Below are 20,940 nucleotides of genomic sequence, written 5' to 3'. Positions count from 1 at the left end.
TATGTACCCCAGTGTTACATTTTCAAACAGGAAAAGGAGGTAGGCCAACTCCAGTGCAGATACAGCTGAATTAGGGAGAGCACTAAATAGTAACACTCTTACCCAATTTTATTTTTCATTAATACAGTCCCTGGCTGCTAAAAGACACCATTTAAGAACACACAACACTAAAAATTAAGCTAAAGACTGTTAAAATCTATATTGGCTAAAACATCCTTTAGCTCTAATTACAATATATGAAAAATGTAAAGTAAACAGAATATAGACAAAGAGGAATAAAAATAAATTAATATCTAGAAGGGCCAAGTAAAAAACTCTTCCTGAATATTTATTTCATTTCATACTTTAAAACCTTAGTCTAAAAGAGAGAAGGAAATGTAAGTAATTGCTCCACTTCTGTCACCAACATGATCTATGTAACTCTTCTGTTCTTGCTTCTTGGTTTGATCAAAGTCATGATGCACTTGAAACTGCCAGCTTTTTTAGATGGTCCATGAATACCTGGAGACTAACATCATCTGTCAAGATTGGAGCTCCTGATTCCTGCAGACAAATAAAGAAATAATGAGCCTAAAATCACTGGGTTCTAACTGAAAGCCAATCAGATGTCAGCACTCTAAACTTAACTGCCTGCTAAATCAACCACCTGTTTTCCTGCAAAGGACAGATATCTAGTGGAAAGATGCTACTCTTTGGCAAGCAGCACTGACATATCCTTTAGTGCTATCTGAACTACTGGAAAAAAAGAGTCTCTTTGCTGCCCAAAGCTCTACACAAACAAGGTAAAGGAAGAGGATATACAAGTCTAGTATTCTCAGATGAATTAGATCTGTATGTATCCACATGCTTGTTACTTTTTCCAGAGTACTAAATACACTGTGACCTAAGAGTTTTAAATCACACTGTAGCTAAGGGTGAAGATAAATTTCCACATCAAATTATCTGCTTCCTTCAACAGCAGCCACCACAGAAAATTCTCCTGGTCTGCCTGTGCCCCACATGTAGCTGGGATCAGGAAGGGAGACCAAAGGGGCAAAGCACTCCTTGTGGAAACCACTCATCTCCTGTCACCAAGCTGCTGAGGTACCGAGCTGCTGTAGCAGCACCTCCATTTGGACAGCCATTCCTTGGATCCATTGAGAAAAAGCCCCAAAGTCAACTGGATTTTGAAAGTTAGTTTAGTCACCTGGGCCTGAAAACAGTATTCTGATCATCTTATCTAGTGCTCCTCACTAGTACTGTATCTTATCAACAACCATGGACTTGAATAAGGAGATTGAATAAAAATCTAACCTGCCTAAGCTTTAGAGACAAATCTAGAGATAAATCAGTTGTGCCTTTTAAAACACTATAATTATTGCAGTCTCAGCTGGTAATGCCATTATCAGATCTTTGGTACACAGAAATAACCTTGTCTCCTTGCACTGGAAAGCACTGTAAGATTTTTTCAATCCAGTCACATACATCTGCAAAAAGCTCTTAGGTAAGAAACAGGACAAATGTAATCTGCTCACGGCTTGTGGCCATGTGTTGAAACAGGAGAGCTACTGCATAGACAAATACGTAAATGTACATTTTACAGCATTCCCAACCATGAGCACCTCTTCCATTGCTTACCTGTCCCCATGCATAGAGGTTATTGTGGGTCTGAGAAGGGTTGACTTTAGACAAGAGGAACCGGGCCTATCAAGATAAAACATTAGAGAAGTAGTTTTGTGAAATGACAGACCCTCAAGATTTCTTACCACTTTAGATACATGACTGGTAATGTTCCTCTGCTTTTGCAAGCAAGGTACTAATTTAACTTAAACAGGTAAAGTCCAGAAGCAGCCCTGCTTCACAGACAACTTGTCTCCAAGGGGCACAGAGTGCTCTGCTATAGCAAGCGGCACTCGCCTGGCAGGGCAGCTCTGGTTCCACGCGACACGGGCATGTCACCAGCACTGTCCCTCGCATGCCCCCATCCGCTCTTCAGAAAAAAGGTCAGTGGAGGACCAGCGTAACACGGTCACATCAAAAATTAATATCAAGTCTTTGGTTTGGACCATTGATTCCTGCCTCTTCACTGCTACAAACATGCTAGGCACAGACAATTCCAGGAAGAGCAAAAATAGGAACTATTTTATATCCTCATTCAGCATTAGAGAATAAAGGAACAGATGCTCAATCATTCGTACTGTCCTAGCAAGCTAACTGCACTCCCTGTCTTGGATAAGTTTAGATACACAGCCAAATCATTTCTTTCCCCCTTCTTTGGGAAATAGAAAGATATTTAGGCTGGCTTTTTCTGGTTTCTTCCATCCTATTTCAAAAGCATATCCAGCAAGTGATTGGCTTATTAAAAGACAAAGTTGTAGTAAAAGCTCATGAGAAAATATGCAAACTGTACTTTGAAGAGCTAAATTACCACTGTATTTAACTTACAGAACTATCCTTTTAGTCAAGCAGAAAGACAGCTGTTTGCACTATTGAACAACCGAAAATGTTCCTCAGTAAACCTCCTTACCTGACTGCCCCCATGTTCAGTGTGGATGTAACGCGGCATTGGGAATCTAGTCTGCAAGATTTCCTGTGCATCATCCAGTGGGGCTTGCAGTAGGTGCTTGAAGTTTTCATATTCAGGCATGTCTTGGTAACCAGCTTTCTGCCACTGTGCGATAGTCTGTTGGCGGGATAGGGAGGAAATGAATAAATAGTAGAGATGTCTGCAAACCTCCCCTTTTTAACCTTCATGTCTTAAGGCAGCAGAATGTTACATGTACTTCTGCTTACAGAGCACAGGGTAAATGCATGTTTTCACTACTCTGGCAATAACATTATTTAGTTTCTGTCCCTGAATTTAAGGACAGGCACTCAACACAAAAGCTTGTAGCAGTTTGTGCAGTGCAAGAGCAATTTGTTGAAAGTGATCTTCAGGCCTCTGTGTTTCAGCCTGCACCAACACAGAAACACAAACCATTTATAAATCACTGACATTTTGAATCTGACTTGGTCTTAAATTAAGCAGCCATTGCTTTGCAGTATTTTCAATATGTAACCATATGTACCTAGCAATTGTTTTACACATACACAGGTCACACACTTAGCTCTTCCTATGTCTAAATTTTACCCAGTGGCTGAGTGTCTTGCTCTGCAACAGTAGGTAGAAACTATTTAAGGTAACTCTAGAAGATTTATTATCATTGACTCAAGTGTTATTGTTCATGTCAATTGGGTATCCCTGCTCACTTCTCAAAGGGAACAAATCCTACATGTAGTGAAGTCAGGAGCTAATAATGGAGCTGCTGCAAACCATCATGCCAAACTTCAAGCATTCTAAGTCATTAAATATCAGTGAAGTAACTTTAGTTCAAAAACAAAGAGAAGAGTTAAAATGCCTCCCAAAAAGTTTTTACTAATAGGAATGTTTGACCATAAACCAAAACGTGTGTATTTAAACTACTCCAATCTGATGCCATGTTTAGGTAGAAGAAACTGGATGAGGGCCACTCCCCAAGCAGGACTACACAGGATATGAGGGGAAAAAAAAGGCACCAAAGAACAGGGAATTTCCAGAGAAAGAAGTGGAAAGCCAGTATCCTCTTCACCCCTTACCCCATAACTACTTTAGGATGTGAGCCATTTCTATTATTCAGCTATGGTAGCATACCGCTCCCTTACAGAACCTGACAGGTCTGAAATACAGATCTACAGGTCTGCATACTGAAGAGGCACTGGAGAGCCAAGGCTTTGGATATTGGTATAAATCTGGACATTTAGAAAGGGCCAGTACCTAAGCACTTACCTCAGTCATGATGAAAGGAATATAGGAGAGCTGTCAACCACATCCAGTATTTAAAAGCAAAAACTGGAAAAATTCATAACTGATTTCTTAAAGAGCAGCAGTACTTAAGTGTCAAAATCCAGCAACCAAGTATGTCATGTGTCTGAAAAATCAAATTGCAGCTCTCTGCCCTGCTTAGTTTCAAGTTTCTCTGGCCTTTTCCAGGTATGGTAAGGGACCACCTTTGTTACCAAGCTAACATGACAGCTGTTGCTCAGTGCAGAACACATCCTTATCAACTCCAGTAGGATTTGTTTGTTAACTCGGTGGTGAAATTGTATTAAAACTGGCAGCATGTATACAATGTCATTATGCTAGTGTGGGCTTTGCAAGCAGATTATTTTATACTAACAGTGACGCTGTCTGCATGCGTGGCAGGAGGGAGGGAGTGCACACAGAGAAAGAGAATGTGTTTCACTGTACCTCACCAAGGTAGATAACTATCTGGAAGAAAGTATCCATCAGTAGGATTCTGTCAGGAAGAATACTGCTGCTGTCCAAAAGCACTGGCTGGGGAAAATAAAGAAGAAAGTCAGGCACCCCTAAGCCCTCAGAGCTGTATTAACCTTCATGGTTGGCCGGACATCTTGCTCAGCCTTGCCCATATAGACACAACTCCACCAAGGGCTGTCAGCCCACGTGAACACCTTGCAGACCACAGTCAGCCTCCTGCAGCACCACCGAATGGAGCAGCACGTTATCAGCTACTGTATGAAGCACAGGATGAAAGAGAGCAATTTCTGTGGCTATCCATGTTTAATTTGAAATGATCTTGAACAAAAGTATCTCAAGAATAATAAGGAATAACGTGAACTCTGGCAAACGCTGCCAAGGTTTCACAGTGTTACTCCAGCAGCTCCTGCGTTTCTTTCCTGCCAGACACACTCCTCTCAAGGAAGCTGTCAATATAAGGGAATCCGTGTCTGTCCATTGAATACTTGCACATACTTAAACACCACTGCATAAACAACTGAAAACAAGCGGCTGATGGGAGATTATGATCTGAGAGGCCTGAGGCTTGCTGACTTACTTGCAGGGAGATGGCAGTCTCTGCCACAGAAACAAAAGTGATACTGACAGCCACAAGATTCACCAGATGTTGGGGGGCAGAGGCTATGGCTTGGCAGGGGCAAGGGGTTGTTCTGGGTTTTTTTTTAATCAAAGCTGTAAGCTTACTGAAAACACAATTCATATTTCACATTGCCCCATCTCATCCTTTAATAATTACCTTGATTAAAAAAATATATAGGGGCCTTTCTGCTGAAATAGTGTTACTGACTGAATACTTCTTATTTTGGATTGATCCACCTCTTCCTGTTAAACAGAGACTCACCTCAGGAGGTCCATGGAAAGAATAAGCATAAAGGATAGGCTGGATCATAATGAGAGACTGGGTCAGATCTTGCCTAGCAAAGTGGTGACGGTAATAAGAAGATTCATCTGGACTGTTATTGAAGACCTGCAGGAATGGGGAGCGTCGCAGATGGAACATGAACTGCACCAGAAAGATGAGGAAGAAGAGAAATGTCAGCAAGTTGCCAAAACTTCAGCACCCAAGTCCAATCTTTCTGAACAGCAAATTCTTTGGAAAAAAGTCTACCCCTTATTAACTCCTCAGAGTTCTTCCCTTAGTCATTTGCAGCACCCCATAGGACCAGCCCACCAAATTAAAAAAGCATCTGTTCCTCCTCTCTTGAATCTGATAAATGGTACAAAATGTTTTATCACCACTCTCGCTCACCCTTGCACACTCTTCCCACAGCTGTGGGAAATGAAGTTCTTACCTGGGGATACAAAGAAAACGATTCTGACAATCTGAAGGAGTTGGGATCATCTTTGTTGTATTGTCCAAATTTCTGACACTGTTGAAAGAAAAATTAATACTTTGGTTACCTCTCTCGCTTTTTCCTATTTTTTTACTATTTCTTTTTAGAATTAACACTTTGAGGGGGGGTTTCTTTTGGTTGTTTTTAAACAGAGCGACCATGGCATGAACATGACAATAACAAGTAATCTAAAATTTACAGGTTATTTTTCTTTACATCAGTGTTTTCTGTATCTTACTGGAATGAGAATAATGATTCAATATATTTATCTATTTTTTTTAAAACCTAGATTTGAAATTATCTAAGAATGAAAGAAATAGTGCTTCTAGTACTACACAATTTTTTCCATTAAATCAGGGATACTACATTATACCTAAGCTGCTTTGTACACTATGAAACACTTCTGCAGCAACTCTGCTTCCTTCTAGAGCAGTAGCAGATTGGCATTTCACCAACTACTTCACTGAAAATAAGAAGCATCAATGGTTTTTAGCAATTTAACTGTAAATGACTCCACAATCATTTCAGCATGCAGCATGCCTGTGTGTTTTGGTGCTCAAATCTTTATTTGATACTGGCCCTGTTTTTTCAGTGGCTGGTGTGCCGTATCTGTTAGTATCAACTCCACATGGGTGTTTGGACAAAGCCAGAACTGATTTAGGCAATTCAGGCTTGTGAAATTCAAAGCAAGAGACAGTGTGAAGAAGCTGCAGAAGTGATTACTACCCAGAACTTGGCATCGGTGAGCCCATGTCTGAATGCTGTGTCCAGTTTCGGGCTCTCCAGTGCAAGACAGCCATGGATATACTGGACTGAGTTTAGCAGAGGCCACCAGGCTGGTCAGGGGCTGGAGCACCTCATGTAGAAATATGACAACAACAAGTAATCTAAAATTTACAGGTTATTTTTCTTTACATCAGTGTTTTCTGTACCTTACTGGAATGAGAATAATGATTCAATATATTTATCTAATTTTTTTTTATATATATATATAAAACCTAGATTTGAAATTATCTAAGAATGAGAGAAATAGTGCTTCTAGTACTACCCATTTTTTTCCATTAAATCAGGGAAAAAGTTTTTCCATTAAATCAGGCTGAAAAAGCTGGTTTTGTTCAGCTGTGAAGAGTGGGATCAGGGAGTCATATCACTGTCTACAGCTACCTGACAGGTAACTGGAGAAATGAAAATTCTGAGGTGGTGAGGAAGGGAGGGGAAGAAAAAAAAAAAATCAAAAAAAAAAAAATCACAGTGACTGTGATCAAACATTGGAACAGGTTGTCGAGGGAAGCAAGATAAATTCCATCTTTGGAGATCTTCAAAACTCAACTGAACAAGACCTGGAGCAACTACTTTAATTTCAAAGCTGGTCCTTCTTTGAGCATGGGGGTTGAACCAGAGAGCCCCAGAGGTGCCTTCCCACCCGCATTATTGTGTTTCACTATCACTTCTTTAATCTCAGGTTTAACCCTTTCATCATGATGGGATGTTTACCTACCCCATCACAAATTCACCAATCACACTGGCTTTTGAGCTATCACATGCTACGACTGTGTGACCATGATCAGAGCACAAATGAAGCAAGTCAATCTGGAAAAAGAATACTGTTTTCATTTCCAGAGTCCACTTTTACTAAAATCAAGAATGCATCCCACTGCAGTCTATTGGACTTACCAGTCTGATCAGCTGTCTGTCCAGCCACCGCAGAACATCAGGTCCCTCCTCAGATTCAGCTCTGTACACTCCCAGTCGTGCCATCAGCACAGCAGCTGCTTCCTGGTCAAACGCAGCTTCTATATGCTGGAGCTGACTCTGTGCATCTGCCCAACTATAGGGTTAGTAAAGGATTAGTGCTACGTGGTCTACCTTCAGCAAAACCCAAACCAGATTCATCCTCCTTATGCCAAATACTCTGCGGCCAATGCATGCAACAAAAAGGTAGAAAAATTCCAGTACAGACTGCAGCTTAAGTTTCTGCCATTCTGCCAAAGAACTGGCATGAGATACTCACTTTCTGGCTATGGTGGTGACACGAATACGTTTCTGCGTGCTGGAGTGTTGATACTGAGTGACAAACTGCACTGCCCCTCTGCCTCCCTGAGGTATTGGTGCATTGTGCTGCAAACGAAACAAGGTAAGCCTTCAAAACAGGCTGGCTTTTCCATAAGTCTGTATGCTACAGAGAACTCCAGGGCATTATCTGAGCAATCATAGAATAAGTACAAGCTAGAGAGAGACCAGAGAAGAGACCCATGTCTGTTAGTGTTGTGTTTTCCAGCAGCCCTCAGAGTCAAGTGTTGCTGGGCCCATTTAATACTGGGCGTGACACTTCCTCAACTTGCCCCTTAAAGCATGGCAGCAACTTACCATCTCTACAGCAATGAACACAAGAATGGCAGTACGAGGTCTGAGCAAAGGTCCTGTGAGTCAACCATCCTATTCACAACAGTAACAAACCCACACAGCAGACACACACACACACGTGGAACTGCATTCCTTTGGGGTAGCCTTCATAACTTCTAGCTGCCACGTGCTCAGAAACTTCCGCAGCCAAAAGTTACTTCTGAACCATCAAGTTATTACAAGTTGGAGGACCAATTCTCAAAGAATTTGAAGGTATTTATACTTTTATTCTCCACAGCACCTACTGGCAAAAAACCAATTTCTTCTTTGTTAAATAAATACTATAGGAAGAAGACAAGGCAAGAATCCAGGTTTTGTACAGAACAAAAATATTAGGCAATTTATGCATATGAAAACAACCTCTGAGACTATTTCTTTGGCACAAAAGACTTGGTTGCTTTGCAACCATCCATCTGCAACACAGGGGATGTCATTGCTTTTTCTGTCCCTGTTAGAAACAAATAGTTTGGTCTCTAAAAAAGATGACAATAAAAAAAAGGGAAGCCAGGCCTGACCTGATTTACCACCTCAAAGTAAATGGCCAGAGTTGTGCTGGGATCCAGACTACACACTTTCCATTGAGATGTTCCTCCAATTCCAAGCTCCTGCACAGAACCAAAAAGAAAGCAGCAATTTTGTCTCTAGCAGCAGGTAAGGCAAGCTTATGTTAAATTCTGATCAGAGGTACAAGTTACAACAGGCCTTCTAGATTTCTTATCTTTTGGGTGCGAATGAAGTTACTGAAGGCCATACAGTTAAAAGAAACCCTTATGGTGCAAAAATTTCATCTAGGAAAGACAGTCTGTTCATAGGGATGTTTCCAAATTGTTCTTCTCCTTGAAAACTCTGACATTCTAGCTCAGCTGTAGGTCTAGACAGAAACTTTGCACTGTTTATTTACTTCATTATTAAAGATTTTTCCATGTCAGAAACTTACGTTTTCAGAGACACATGGCCCTTTAGCATTCAGGGATATGCATGGTCCAATAGCTCCTGCAATTTTCAGCTCCCTAGAGGTCTAGAACAAGGTAAAAAAAGTTGGTTTGATTGATTGTTTTAAATCAAGTCAGTCAAATAGAATACACACAGACTAAATCAGTTGTTCAGCTTTGATCAGATGATGGATACACATGGCTGTCAGGGAAGGCATCTCTGTGTACTCTTCCAGATCACCTACTGCTTCAGTTAACGAACATAAGAGAATCTACAAAGTCATATTTTAATAATGAAGACATTTTTATAGTGACCACGAGAAAGTATGAAAATTTTCCTTGCTGAGTGAAGAGAGGCTGAGCTCAGCTTCTTTTTTTAAACAAAAAAACCCCAAACACAAACTTAATAAGCTCCCAAACAAAAATCCCTCCACTCACTCCAGTACAGTGCTTCTCCCAAAACAGGCACTATGGCTGACCTCAAACATACAGAATTTTCTACACCCCAGATACTTAAATTGACTTTTGAATGAACAGCACTTGTATTTCCCAGTTACTGTCATCCAATGAAACTACTCTCACCTTCACATCCAAATTTGCACCAAAAGCCATCCGAAATTCCCCGTTGAACCCTTTGTTAAATACCCGCTGGAAGGTCTGCTTGAAGAGAGAAGTGTTGAAGGAGTCTCCCATCACCATGTGTCCTCTGGGAAAGAAAAATCAACACACAAGGGAACTGAAGTAACTGGGAACTAGAAGGAAAGCACAAAGGATACATGCTTCCATGCATGCAAACACATGCAGAAACTGTTTTAAGCATGCCTTTGCATAGGTAAAATTCACATCAGGGAACACAGATTCATGGACGCCTCCTCCAAAGCCAGACAAGATAATGCTCCATCTTTGCCAGCTTGTTTTCTCAACTATATTTCTTGCCATCCCTTTAGCTGCCTTAAAAATGCTCATGTTCCACCAGTTAGAAATATCTCAACTCAGGAAAGAGAGTTGCTCAGCCTGCTTTCCCTGAGCAGGACTGGAACCACCCACACTACAGACAGGATGGCTGCACCACTGCAGCACAAGGAGAGGTGCATGGGTCTGTGCTGTGCCCTCCCTAAGTGCCTTGGTAAACCCAGGCCTGATCAGACGGAGCTTAGTCAAGGGTCAAACCAAAGGGTCAAGGGTCAAACCAAAGGGTCAGACAATCTCTGTTCTGCTTACTAAGTACTACATGATTATTTACAAATACCTTGCATTTGCTCAAACCATCCTCTGACCCACTAGACACAGCAGATTTTAAATGGCCAGTAAGACCTGCTGAGTCCCTAAAAGGCCCGGTTTAGCACATAGCCTTCCTCACAGAGACCATAAGGTTTTCAGCAATATGGAACACAGACATTTATCCCTTAGAGATGTCACTTAAAACTAGATCCACAGAAGCCAAGAATCCCTGGAGAAAGCACAAGTGAGCTCTTAAGCAGAGAAAATATGGCCCACACAAGGAATGCTTCTACCCACCATGCCTGACAGTCTGCTCTTCTGATGGCACTTTGGTCATGCACACACCACAAAGCACGGCATCTCTATCCCATAAATTCTGGAAAGGATACTTGCTATCTCCCAAGAAGGCAGAAGGCATTTGCAAAAGGCATGTTGCACCATGCTTTAGAATACCTTTCTCAAAGCAGGACATCGAGTTTTCTATCAGCAGTGCTAATTCACATGCTGTTTTGAGACTTCAGAAATGTGGTCTGGGATCAGGTGAGGTTTGCCATATAATTCCTGGCAAATTCAAACCACAGTTTAGAATAGAATGATATAAATCTCACCCTTTTGTCCTGACAGCAAACTTAACCGCTTTCTGAACCATTCTCCCCCTCCACAAAAAAAAAATAAAAATACATCTGTCAACTTTGTGCTCTCCTGCTATGAACATACCCAGTGAGGTTTGCACAACACTTCATCTCTAGCAGTCCAGTCTGATCCAGGGCGCAGGCATAGATGTCGATGCAATGCCCGTTGGTTGCAGTGCGATTAGCCAGAGTCTCGTAGTGCTGGGGAAAACAGACATGGTGTTTAGGATGCTGCAATGGGCAATTTTTCTACTGCTCTCCAGCTGAGGCCAACACAGGGTACAAAAGAAGTAATTACGAGTGCCGTGGTAACTAAACAGCTGTTTGCTCTTACAGCTCTGCTGGAGCACACTTCTCCCTCCTAGGATGTTTGCACTTGGATGAGCTTGAGTTGCATGTCACAAATACAGAGAGTGCATGAATTGCATGGGATCTTTGCCTGTGATAACTTAGCGGAAACCCAAAGGTTTCCAGGTGATAGTTGAGAGAACATGTGTCATACTGGTTTCCCTAAGCTGACAGGCACACTTCGTATCTGACATTTTTACTATTTTAACTGTTGTTTCATATGTCAAGAAGACAAAGGAGGCTTTCTGGAAGTGACCAATTCTTGGAAGACAGGTTTTCTCCTCCCCAGAAGAAGATACAATGATGCTGATGAACAAACTCTCCACCCACTACCAGCTAAGAAACAACACTGAAATACTTATTTCTCTGAGAAGGCACCAGACCATGCTGGACAAGTATCTAAGAGGAAGTCTTTTTTACCCTTCCCTTGACCATTCTCACAATTTAACGTACACAAAAGGCTCAGGCACTTTGAGGACAACCATGCAAATATCTGGACATACTGTTCCCACATCAAGAGAATGGAATACGTTTGTTCCCTGGGGAAGGACACTGCGCAGCTGTCAACACAGCAGCATATGTAGGTTTGTGTTATATCCTTCCCCCCCAATTTAGCGTTCTGCCACAATATTCAGTTTTTGTTTTTAAACACACCCAGCAGGCACTAGCACCTACTTTGGTGGCCTTCTTCATGAACCTTGCGTTGTCCTTCTCTATGTCGTGCCAAGAACGGATGGGTGTTTTCAGTTCATCTCCTACCACCATGCCTGGTCCTTGTGTTGGTGGCCCACCTGTAAACAGCATTATTCTGGCCCCTGTGTTTGGAAATGTGCCCTAAAATAAAAATAAAGACTTATATGAGAGAACAGGGGGGAGGAAAAAAAGAAGGGAGAGAGACTGATTAAATGGCAACAAATGCTTTCATTAGAGAAGTGCCTGCGTTTCTGCAATGTCATTAGGGATCTGTCTCTGCTAGAGGCCACCTGATAAAGAGCGATGCATTTCCTGACAGTCATAGCACTCTCAAGTTTAGACTCAAGCTACATCAAGCTTTGTGTCTTCCTAAGAGGAAGCAAGCAGTTTCTGTTCCTTTTGCTTACATCTTAGATGACCCTCAGATAAACCCAGTGCATCGTGTCACTTCCACGTGGCAATACACAGAAGAATCAGAGACCTTGATCACCTGCATATTTTACTATTTAGACGTAAACTCCTGCTCACTCTACACCAGCTGGTGCTAATACATGTCATATGTCAGCAGAGACAAACTGCACCTCTGCACCCAATGTAACTGGGCTACAGACCAAGCTGGACTGACACCTGCGCGTGTGTCAGCAAAGACTGCCAGGTGCTTGCTTTTGCCAGCCCATCTCAAACAACAGCACTAAGAGTACCAAGAGTACCTCCAATAAGCCAACAGCGATCGAAAGAGCTACTCCAGTGGAACGTAAAGGCCTCTTTCCCTGGGTCACTGGCCACGGGTCCCTTTGCAGTTCTCCAAGTAGATCTGTTAAATTCATGTCAATCTTATGTACTGGCTGAAGAAACCTGCAAAAACACAAATAAAATGTTTTCCTGCTTGCAAGTTTAGAGAAGAAAGTAAGTCCCTCTTTGTTCCTGGCATACATAAATTGCACTGAGATAGTTATTAGAAGCAAAAAGTCACATGCACGTTCCCTTCTTACATCCAAACTTTCTAAAATAACAGACCTGTGCAAAATAAAAAAATTGATAAAAGCAAGACATCAGGAACTGACAAGAAGTCAAAGTCATATAAAGCATAGGAAAGAACTTCAACAGTGATTTAGTCTACCAAAACACACAAGGGCTGCCACTGAAAAAGAGGAGCTGAGGATGAGAAAACTGTATTCAACAGAGTCCAATACAGCTTTACTGTTAAGGGGTCACCGCTTGCCTGTCAATCATTTTTTGGACTTGCTGGGTCAAGGGAGTAGGGAGTGGTTTGTAGAACTGTTATGCATAGACCAGGCCCCCCATTGGCTGGTCAATCAAAAAGACAGGCCCTTGCTCCAAACGACTCCTGAGCAATATGCTTTTCAAAGACAGCTAGTTTTTCAACTAGAGATCCAGCCCGAATGGTAATCATGTGCTTGCAACTGCAAAACCAAGATACTATAGAAGTCTAATACATTGCCTGCAGCTCTAGTAAATCCCATCCATACATATCACCTAATGTGACAAAACAATACCATCTAAATCTTCTTAACAAGACTGCTCTTGGGAAACCCAGGTTTAGAAGCGTAAACCCAAAGGGGCATAAAACATCTGCCCTGCTGTGGTGGTGCAGCTTACCTGCTTGAAATAACAGGTTGCTCTGGAGTTTGAAGAGGTCTTCCCTGTTGAATGGGGACAGCTGGCCTTGAAAGCCCAAGCATATCCTAGAGAATAGTAAAGAGGAGACAGAGGAGATGTACTATTCAAACATTAAATATATTATTTGATGTCAAGCAATATACCCTGAGGCCTGCAATACTGTAGCATTAAACACATTAAAATCTGTGAAATTATTAATCTTTGCACTCCTGTTAGGAATGGATCGATGGGTCCATTATACGAGATACACAAACTCTATCTTGGACAAGCTTCCAAGGAATTTACAATGGCAAAAATACAATACAGATATTGGGAGGGAAACAGGCTAACAGTTAAAAGCACTGAACCCTGCTTCCTCCCTGAGAGCCCAGCACTTGAAAGACCCACGGTGATGTCAACAGAGCTAACAGGAACAAGTCACTGGCCTAAGAGATGGCAGAACATACCTGTATTTGCTTAGCTGTCAGGTCTTTCGTGCCCCTAAACACGTAGCTCTTGGAAATTCCTTCACAGCTCAGCTCGTGAACCTGGACCATTCTCCCAAAAGTGATAAGCCCCACCAGAGCGTCAGCAGGCAGCAGACTTAGGGACATCTGGAGGGACTCCTTCAGTGCCTGCAAGTCCTCCTCTTCCAAGCACGTGTCAACAACATACAGAAAGATCAATGGTGTCTGCGGACCTCGCTAATGTGGAAAGAGATGGATTTACTAGGTGCCTGCATATGCCAGCTGACACTTCAGAATGCCTCCAGTCAAGGAATAAAATGAGCCCCATATTAAGCACCTTGCAGAAATGTTATTTAATTGCATTATCTTAAGTAAATCTAATATATACATAATCTGTCACACAGAAGACAATTCTGGGGGTTTCAAACTTGTCTATGATTCATTTACCTGCACTATATATTCAATTGTTGAAAACTGAGGCATAAGCTCTGCTGGTTGATTAACTTCAGATATGCCTGCATATGCTGGAGGGAACTGAAAAAGAGAACAAAAAATTAGGACAAGGAAGTTGCAGGACAGAAATGTAGGGCCCTCCTCTGCAGTGCAGAGGCTGCCCTGCTCATGATGGGGTTATTCAACTCTTTATTTACTGCCACTGCACCAACCTGATTAATTCATGACAAGAGACTCACACTGTTGTTTTCCTAAGCACAGACAAGTGGCCAGCAGTACGGACAGCTGCTCAATCCAGCGCAAATAAAAGGTAGGACTAAAGCAGCGACTATGCATTAGCTGAAATTCACTTAGCCACGCAACAGTTTCTGATGGCAAAAGTCTACTCAAATCTAATGAATTTAATACTTGGCAAGAACAATAAATGTCAAGTGCAAAAAACACACTCGAAACACATGGGACAAAATAGCATTTTTATCTCCTTCCTATTCCCTGCATGCTGGTAAAATCACTGGCAAAACTGAACTGAAAATAGACAAGATGTCAGGTAAAACAGACCCACTAACAAGTACTCTACCTGGGTTCAGCAAGAGAAAAAAGGCCAAGAGAAGGAATCTAGAAAAGTGGAATTTATGCTTAACATCCTTTGCCAGGGGAGACCATCAATAAAATGTTCACTGAAAGGATGGAAGGGCTGATCTTTTTCCAGCTTACCTGATTTCTCTGAAAACAGAAGTTACAAGCCCAGAGCTTGGCCCGATAGTCAACTTGGCTGCAAGGGAAAGATGAGGCGTTAGTATAGCTATAGGAACAATTTTACAGCACAGCTTCACAATTATCTACGCTGGTTCACAGCACCGAGGAAGAAACAGAGTATCAGAACTCCAAACTGAATGACAAGAGTTGTAGGGATTCAGACTCTTGTTCTATGGCCAGAAAGTCCATTAGCTCATCCAGCCCTGCCACTTCCAGGTTTGTCAGCATGATAGACCACTGACAGCTCTCCGGAGCTTAGCCTTCAGCAGACAAAGACTTAGGTCTAATCATTCTTTCACCACACTTGGGCTTATCTCAGGCATCTTATTGTTTGTACAGCTGTAGCACACAAGCACTCCAGTCACACAGCAGCAGGAGCCATTCACCCAGATCCTGTGCAAACACTGAACAAATAGGCTGTTCCCTGCCCCAAAGAGTTTATTCTCCTCAGCCCCTTATGACATCCTGTAACTGCTGGTGCAGTAAAGCCTGGCCATATTCTTATTTCACGGGCTTGATCATCTTTTATTTCTTCTTACTGGCCTTCCCTGCTTTTTCTCAGCCCAGTGCTATGCTCCGAGTATGTACGATCATGATTTTGGGACTCAATCACAGAATGGTTTGGGTTGGAAGGGACCTTAAAGATCATCTAGTTCCAACCCCCCTACATGGGCAGGTACACCTTCCACTAGAGCAGGTTGCTAGATCTGAGACTGAGATTATTCCTCTTAAATTCTCAGCAAAACTTCAAAGAAAACCTTGATGCTTATGCTGGAACTGACCTACAAACAGCAGGATGTATAGGAAGCAGGAAAACAAGTGAACATTACAGCCCAGAGGACAGTATCAGTATAATCAGCATCTTTGTTTATCTTAAGTTTCATCATTCGTCACAAAATTCTCTGGGATGGTAAGAGGATTGGCCATTTCCATATCATCTCTGCCTTAACAGTCTCCCCAAAGGCACTCTTCTCTCCTCTGGTTCTGGCAGCTCTAGTAATGGGCTGGCATTCAATGTATCTCATTAGGCACACATGGATTTTAACAAAACCCCTACATCTAAATGAAAGAGGCTGTCAGGCACCGGGCAAAGAAAAAGGCAAATAAGGAAGTAGTGAAGTTCAGATAAAAAATCGGTATTATCCAGCCTCTCTTAACATCCCCAGCCAAGAAATTCATACCAGAGTGGGTTGAGCACTGCTTTGCAAGTCGGCCTGCTACAAAGCACTGGTTCATACTGCACAGGTGGCAGGTCAAGACGCTCCTTCAGTGGGGTCAGAAGACAGGCCAGGGGGACAACCATCCTTGTGGCCTCCAGCCTGCTGGAGGGCCACACGTTCCAGCTGAAACGCACTCCATCACGCTCCTCATTTTGCTGGATGAACTCCAAGTACGTCGCCATGAAACTGCAGAAGCTCTGAAAGGATGTAAGCAACACACGTTCAGGCAGTGGTCGCCTGTCTGACAGTCCTGCAAAGGAGATCAGTAGATCAACTACATGTAGGCACAAGACATTGCAAGACAAAGCCAATATGTTACAATGAGTTAATCCCATTATCAAATGAACCATGTGACTACATTAATCTCTTCTGTCCAGTGCTCTCATCAACATTTCAGACAATTAAAACACCATCAAATCCAACAAAGAAACAAGGAAATCTGACACTCAAAGCCCGAATGCAAGGTTTTTTTTCTCATGATCCACATTTAACATCCCAATATCAGCTCAGCCTCATGCTGGCCTCAAGGCAATCCTGTCTGACTCAGTAAAGGAAAACAGGTCAGATTTGCAACACATCCTGAAGCCTTCGTCTAAAACCTTTGGGGTAGAAAAGGAGGCCAAGTCTGAGACCAAAACACTCATCACAAATGTCACCTGGTTGCCAGCCTGACCTGCTTACAGATGGAAAGGAGCACATGACAAAAAGGTCAAAAAAGGTCTTTGGTGATTTCAGACACCCTCTGTGCATGGCACGGTGTTCCATTCCTTGTAAGGGAGGATTTGAGAGTCCAGCAGACTTCAGAAAAGACATGCTATTCAAGAAAGGATATCCCCAACACACCAGGGAAGTCACTCTCTGTATTGCCTTACTAAACTCTTCAGACTAAGACATGAACAAGAGCTCCCAGGCCATCGTTACCTTTGATGTCTCTGAGAAAGGGAAGGACAAGCCTACCAGAAAACTCACTCATCGAATCCAGACCACAAACACCACACAGCACTGACAGCAACTCACAGAGCCAAGAGCAGCAGCACCACAACCTGCTCCGGTTGAGGAAACTCAGAGGTTCACCTGTGGCTGCAGATGCTCCAGGATTACCTTACTCCTGGTCCTCACTGCAGGTGGGAGATTCAGGAAGGCCACAGGCATGAGAAATCAGAAGCATCGCCTCTCCCAGAGGAGGAGAAGTTTTGATGTAATGTTTTCCTACAGACCTCCAAACTAACTGATGTTTTCTTTGTCCTTGCTCTTAAGGATGTAAATCAAGCTCACAGGGAATTGCCCTGTATTTCCATCCCCACCTCTGGACGGACAGAGGGTTCAGCAACACATCCCCACCACAAATGGGTCTCTCAAGGTAAAAGTCAGACCTGAGCCTCCCTGTAAAAGATCCCACACGTCAGAACAGCAAGACAAACACCTGACATCTCAGGTATGCAGCGCAACCACAGGGTAAATTTACTCCATGTTCCTCCAACTGCAGCCTAGCACCACTCCCCTGCCATGGGCTGAATCCTGATTGCCCAGCTGGGTTTGGCATGGGCCGTGGCCCCACTTTGGGGTCACAACAGCAGGAGGGGAGGCACCCCCACCCCAGTGAGGGCTGTACGGGGCCAGTTTAGGGCCAGGTGCCTGCCCAATCTTCTGTCAGCCTCCCACCTGTGCAGGGCTCTCCAGCCCCAGTTCTGAAGCAACCCCCAGGGCCCATCCCAGCAGTGGGGAGGTCCCAAATCCCCTGTTCAGGAGAGGACAGACCCTTTCAAAGCCTCAGCAGAGGAGTGGTGGTAGTATTCCAGGCTCCATATGAGATCTGCTACAGGGCACGCTGCTGACCCCCACTCCTTCCAGCAAAGCTGTAGGCAGTGCTGCTGCTTCCTATCAGTGCTACAGGGAACGCCACAGATCACCCAGCTGCTGCGCCCGGCCCAGCTATAGGGGACACTACAGATCCCCAGCCCTTCACCAGGAAGCGCTCAGAGGACACCACAGATCCCGAGTGAAGCCATAGGGGCCACCTCCGACCCCCACCCCGCTGATCCCCAGCGCTGCAGTAGGGTAAAGCTACTGCTACAGGGGCCATTGCTGACCCTCAGCACAGCCCCGGGGGACACGGCTGACCCCAGCCCTGCCCTGGGGGGCATTGCCAGGCCCCAGCACCCTCAGCACAGCCCGGTCCGGGCAAAGCTCTACGGGACACTGCTGATCCCCAGGCAAGCACTGCTGGAGGCGACACCACTGACCCTCCCCAGCACTCCCAGTAAGGGACACCACTAACCCCCCAGGCCTCCCTCACAGGGGACACTGACTCTTCCCCCAGCCCCCGCTATAGGGGACACCACTGACCCCCCAGACACTCCTGTAGGAGACACCACTGACACCCCCCCAGCCCTCCCTCACAGGAGACTCCACTGATCCCTCCCCAGCCCTCGCTATAGGGAACGCCACTGGCTCCCCGAGTCCCCCCTCATGGGAGACGTCACTGACCCTCCCCCCAGCCTCCCCTCAGGGGGGACACCACCACCCGCAGTCCCCAAGACAGCCACAGAGGACGGGGACTCCCGGGAACCCTCCCGCAGCGCCCACCTGCCCGCGCCGCGCCGCTCCCCGCCGCCGCTCTCTCCCGGCAGGCCCCGCGCGCCCGGCAAGGCCAGCTCAGCGGTACGGGGTGCCCGCAGCCAAGATGGCGGCACCAGCACGCCCCGCCCTTCCCCGGCGAGGCTTCGCCGACATCTTGGCTAAGGGCGCCCTACGCGCCGTTCTGAAGGAGGGGAAGCGGCGTGACCCTACCAAACATGGCGAAGCGGCGGCGTCAGGGAGGCCATCTTGACTAAGGGTGCCAGGTGCAGAGTTGGAATGGAGACAAACGGGGTGCCCCTACTAAATATGGGGGGGAAGGCGTCGCCTTCCCGCACCGGCACAGCCGGCGAGCTGCGGGGTGGGAGACACCACTTCTCTTTGGGGTCACGGCAGCTTTGGAGGGTGCTGTCGCATTCAGCAGGGCGAGTTGTCTTTGTAAGCGTAAAAACTCCTGGAAAAAGGCTATTAATAACAATTTGCTGAAAATATAGACACTTTAAAAAAAAAAATAAACTTCAAGCCCCCAGCAGCCTCATCTTTGCCTCAGTTTCTGGCCCCCCTCATCAGGCCGGGGTAAGCTTCCCCCAGCATGTTGGCTCTGGGAAGTGTGCCAGGCCAAGGCACGAGGCTGCCCAGGCCAGCAATGAGGCAGGGCTGGCCAGCTGGGGTGGCCGAGCTGGGAGCAGGCATGACTGGGAACTGAAAAGGACCAACACAACATCTGCCTGGTTTGGTCTGCCCTGAGGACACACACCCTTTGACAGCACATCTCTCACCATTCACATACCTGGTTGCTGGTGTTTGCTTTCAAATATGCCTGACCCGGGTAAATGTGATTTTCCTCCCTCACTGTTCCCAGAAAAGAAGCAGGAGCCATCTTTACCCTCAGAGCTGGCTTGAGACCACAGTGGCTCATCATTCAGTGAGAAAACCTGTACCCCAGTCTGCTGGGAAAACCCTGGTTGCCCAGACATTCTGATGAGGAGAGATCCAGGGGTGGCCACAGCATTCAGAAAGGCAACACACTGCCTGTGGACGTATGGTAGAGGTTGGACCAAATCTGACTCGTCTGTGCCTTGAATCTGAGCAAATGTGTTCCCTCTTTCATTGCTTCCCTCTCTTGTTGCTTCCCACAGTCTCTTCTGAAGTCAGAGGCAAAGCCTGTTTCTAGTGAGACTAATGACATGAATCCTCCACTGCATCTTCATGTAATGCCGTGTAAGTGGGATTTGTCCTGTCTTAATGTACGCACATAAATCCATTGCTGAATGCTGCAGACTTTCACACATACTTCTAAGGGCAAAGCTGTTGTAGTAAAACATCTTGACTGACTTCTAATAGTTTGGGTGCTTGCCTTAAATTCATGTAGTGGTCAGCCTATAAATATTCCCCAGGCTTCTGTGTGAGCATCACTCCACCTTTGCTTAAAGGAAATTCATGCCCTGTGATCAAGTTCACTCAACCATGCACTGTCAAGCTTTGGGATTTTTGTCTTCCCTCTTTTAAATGCAACAGAAATCCATGTTCTGAATATTTTGTATTTTTCTTAAAGTCATTGATTAGAAGAAAGCTTAAAGTTCACTCTGAAGTTTCTTGGTAACACTCAGCTTAAAACGAAAGGAGCAACATGTTTGAAATGCTGTGCAGCAGTGTGGTCCTCCATTCAGGTTTGATCACCAGGCTCTCATTTTTCTCAGGTACATCAGAACTCACACAGCTGTCATGTTGGTGTCTGCCTACACCTCTGATATGGCAGATATAAAAAACCAAGGCAGCCAGTGGTATGGACATCTACTGATACCGATGGCATTGCCTCCAACCAGTTAACTAGCACAAGAAACATAAAAGCTGGTCAAACTGTGGAGCTTAGATTGCCTCTAGAGGCTCTTGGTTGTGACCTACTGCAGGGTGATCTTTGTTTCTACTCTATGAGCTACATGTGACACATCTTACACTCTTCTTAGCT

At 44.5% G+C, this 20,940-nt stretch overlaps 1 protein-coding gene across 4 annotated transcripts; it reads right to left on the bottom strand.

The window, feature by feature from the left end:
• Positions 1–94: 94 nt before the first annotated feature.
• SEC23B (SEC23 homolog B, COPII coat complex component) lies at positions 95–19,063 on the bottom strand. Of its 4 annotated transcripts, XM_074817616.1 has the most exons (21): positions 18,981–19,011; positions 17,496–17,777; positions 16,356–16,591; positions 15,133–15,190; positions 14,413–14,499; positions 13,966–14,202; positions 13,499–13,584; positions 12,589–12,733; positions 11,861–12,019; positions 10,923–11,038; positions 9,567–9,690; positions 8,990–9,070; positions 8,568–8,657; positions 7,661–7,767; positions 7,324–7,477; positions 5,608–5,685; positions 5,157–5,318; positions 4,247–4,333; positions 2,507–2,662; positions 1,618–1,683; positions 95–543 (listed from the first exon to the last, which is right to left on the bottom strand). In XM_074817616.1, the coding sequence occupies exons 2-21, from the start codon at positions 17,544–17,546 to the stop codon at positions 454–456; spliced, it is 2,370 nt and encodes a 789-aa protein (XP_074673717.1). In that variant the 5' UTR covers positions 17,547–17,777; positions 18,981–19,011; the 3' UTR covers positions 95–453. The 4 variants fall into 4 exon arrangements, with proteins under 4 accessions (XP_074673717.1, XP_074673723.1, XP_074673721.1 ...); XM_074817622.1 differs by lacking the exon at positions 17,496–17,777 and having other exon boundaries at positions 18,981–19,063; XM_074817620.1 differs by lacking the exon at positions 17,496–17,777 and having other exon boundaries at positions 16,356–16,644; positions 18,981–19,056.
• Positions 19,064–20,940: the final 1,877 nt, after the last annotated feature.

Source organism: Strix aluco, chromosome 3 (genome assembly GCF_031877795.1).
Source record: "Strix aluco isolate bStrAlu1 chromosome 3, bStrAlu1.hap1, whole genome shotgun sequence".
In the NCBI taxonomy this organism is placed as follows: domain Eukaryota; kingdom Metazoa; phylum Chordata; class Aves; order Strigiformes; family Strigidae; genus Strix; species Strix aluco.
The sequence above is the reverse complement of the archived record's forward strand: the minus strand, read 5'-3'. Positions and strand labels throughout refer to the sequence as shown.

What these genes read in the sequence shown, in the direction of transcription:
- SEC23B (XM_074817616.1), bottom strand. Translation starts at nt 17,546, where the DNA reads ATGCCTGTGGCCTTCCTGAATCTCCCACCTGCAGTGAGGACCAGGAGT. An exon ending in CAGTGAGGACCAGGAGTAAG is followed by an intron (nt 16,592 to 17,495) that starts GTAATCCTGGAG and finishes ACATCCTTTCAG; the next exon opens with AGCTTCTGCAGTTTCATGGC. An exon ending in CTGAACATGGGGGCAGTCAG is followed by an intron (nt 1,684 to 2,506) that starts GTAAGGAGGTTT and finishes TTATCTTGATAG; the next exon opens with GCCCGGTTCCTCTTGTCTAA.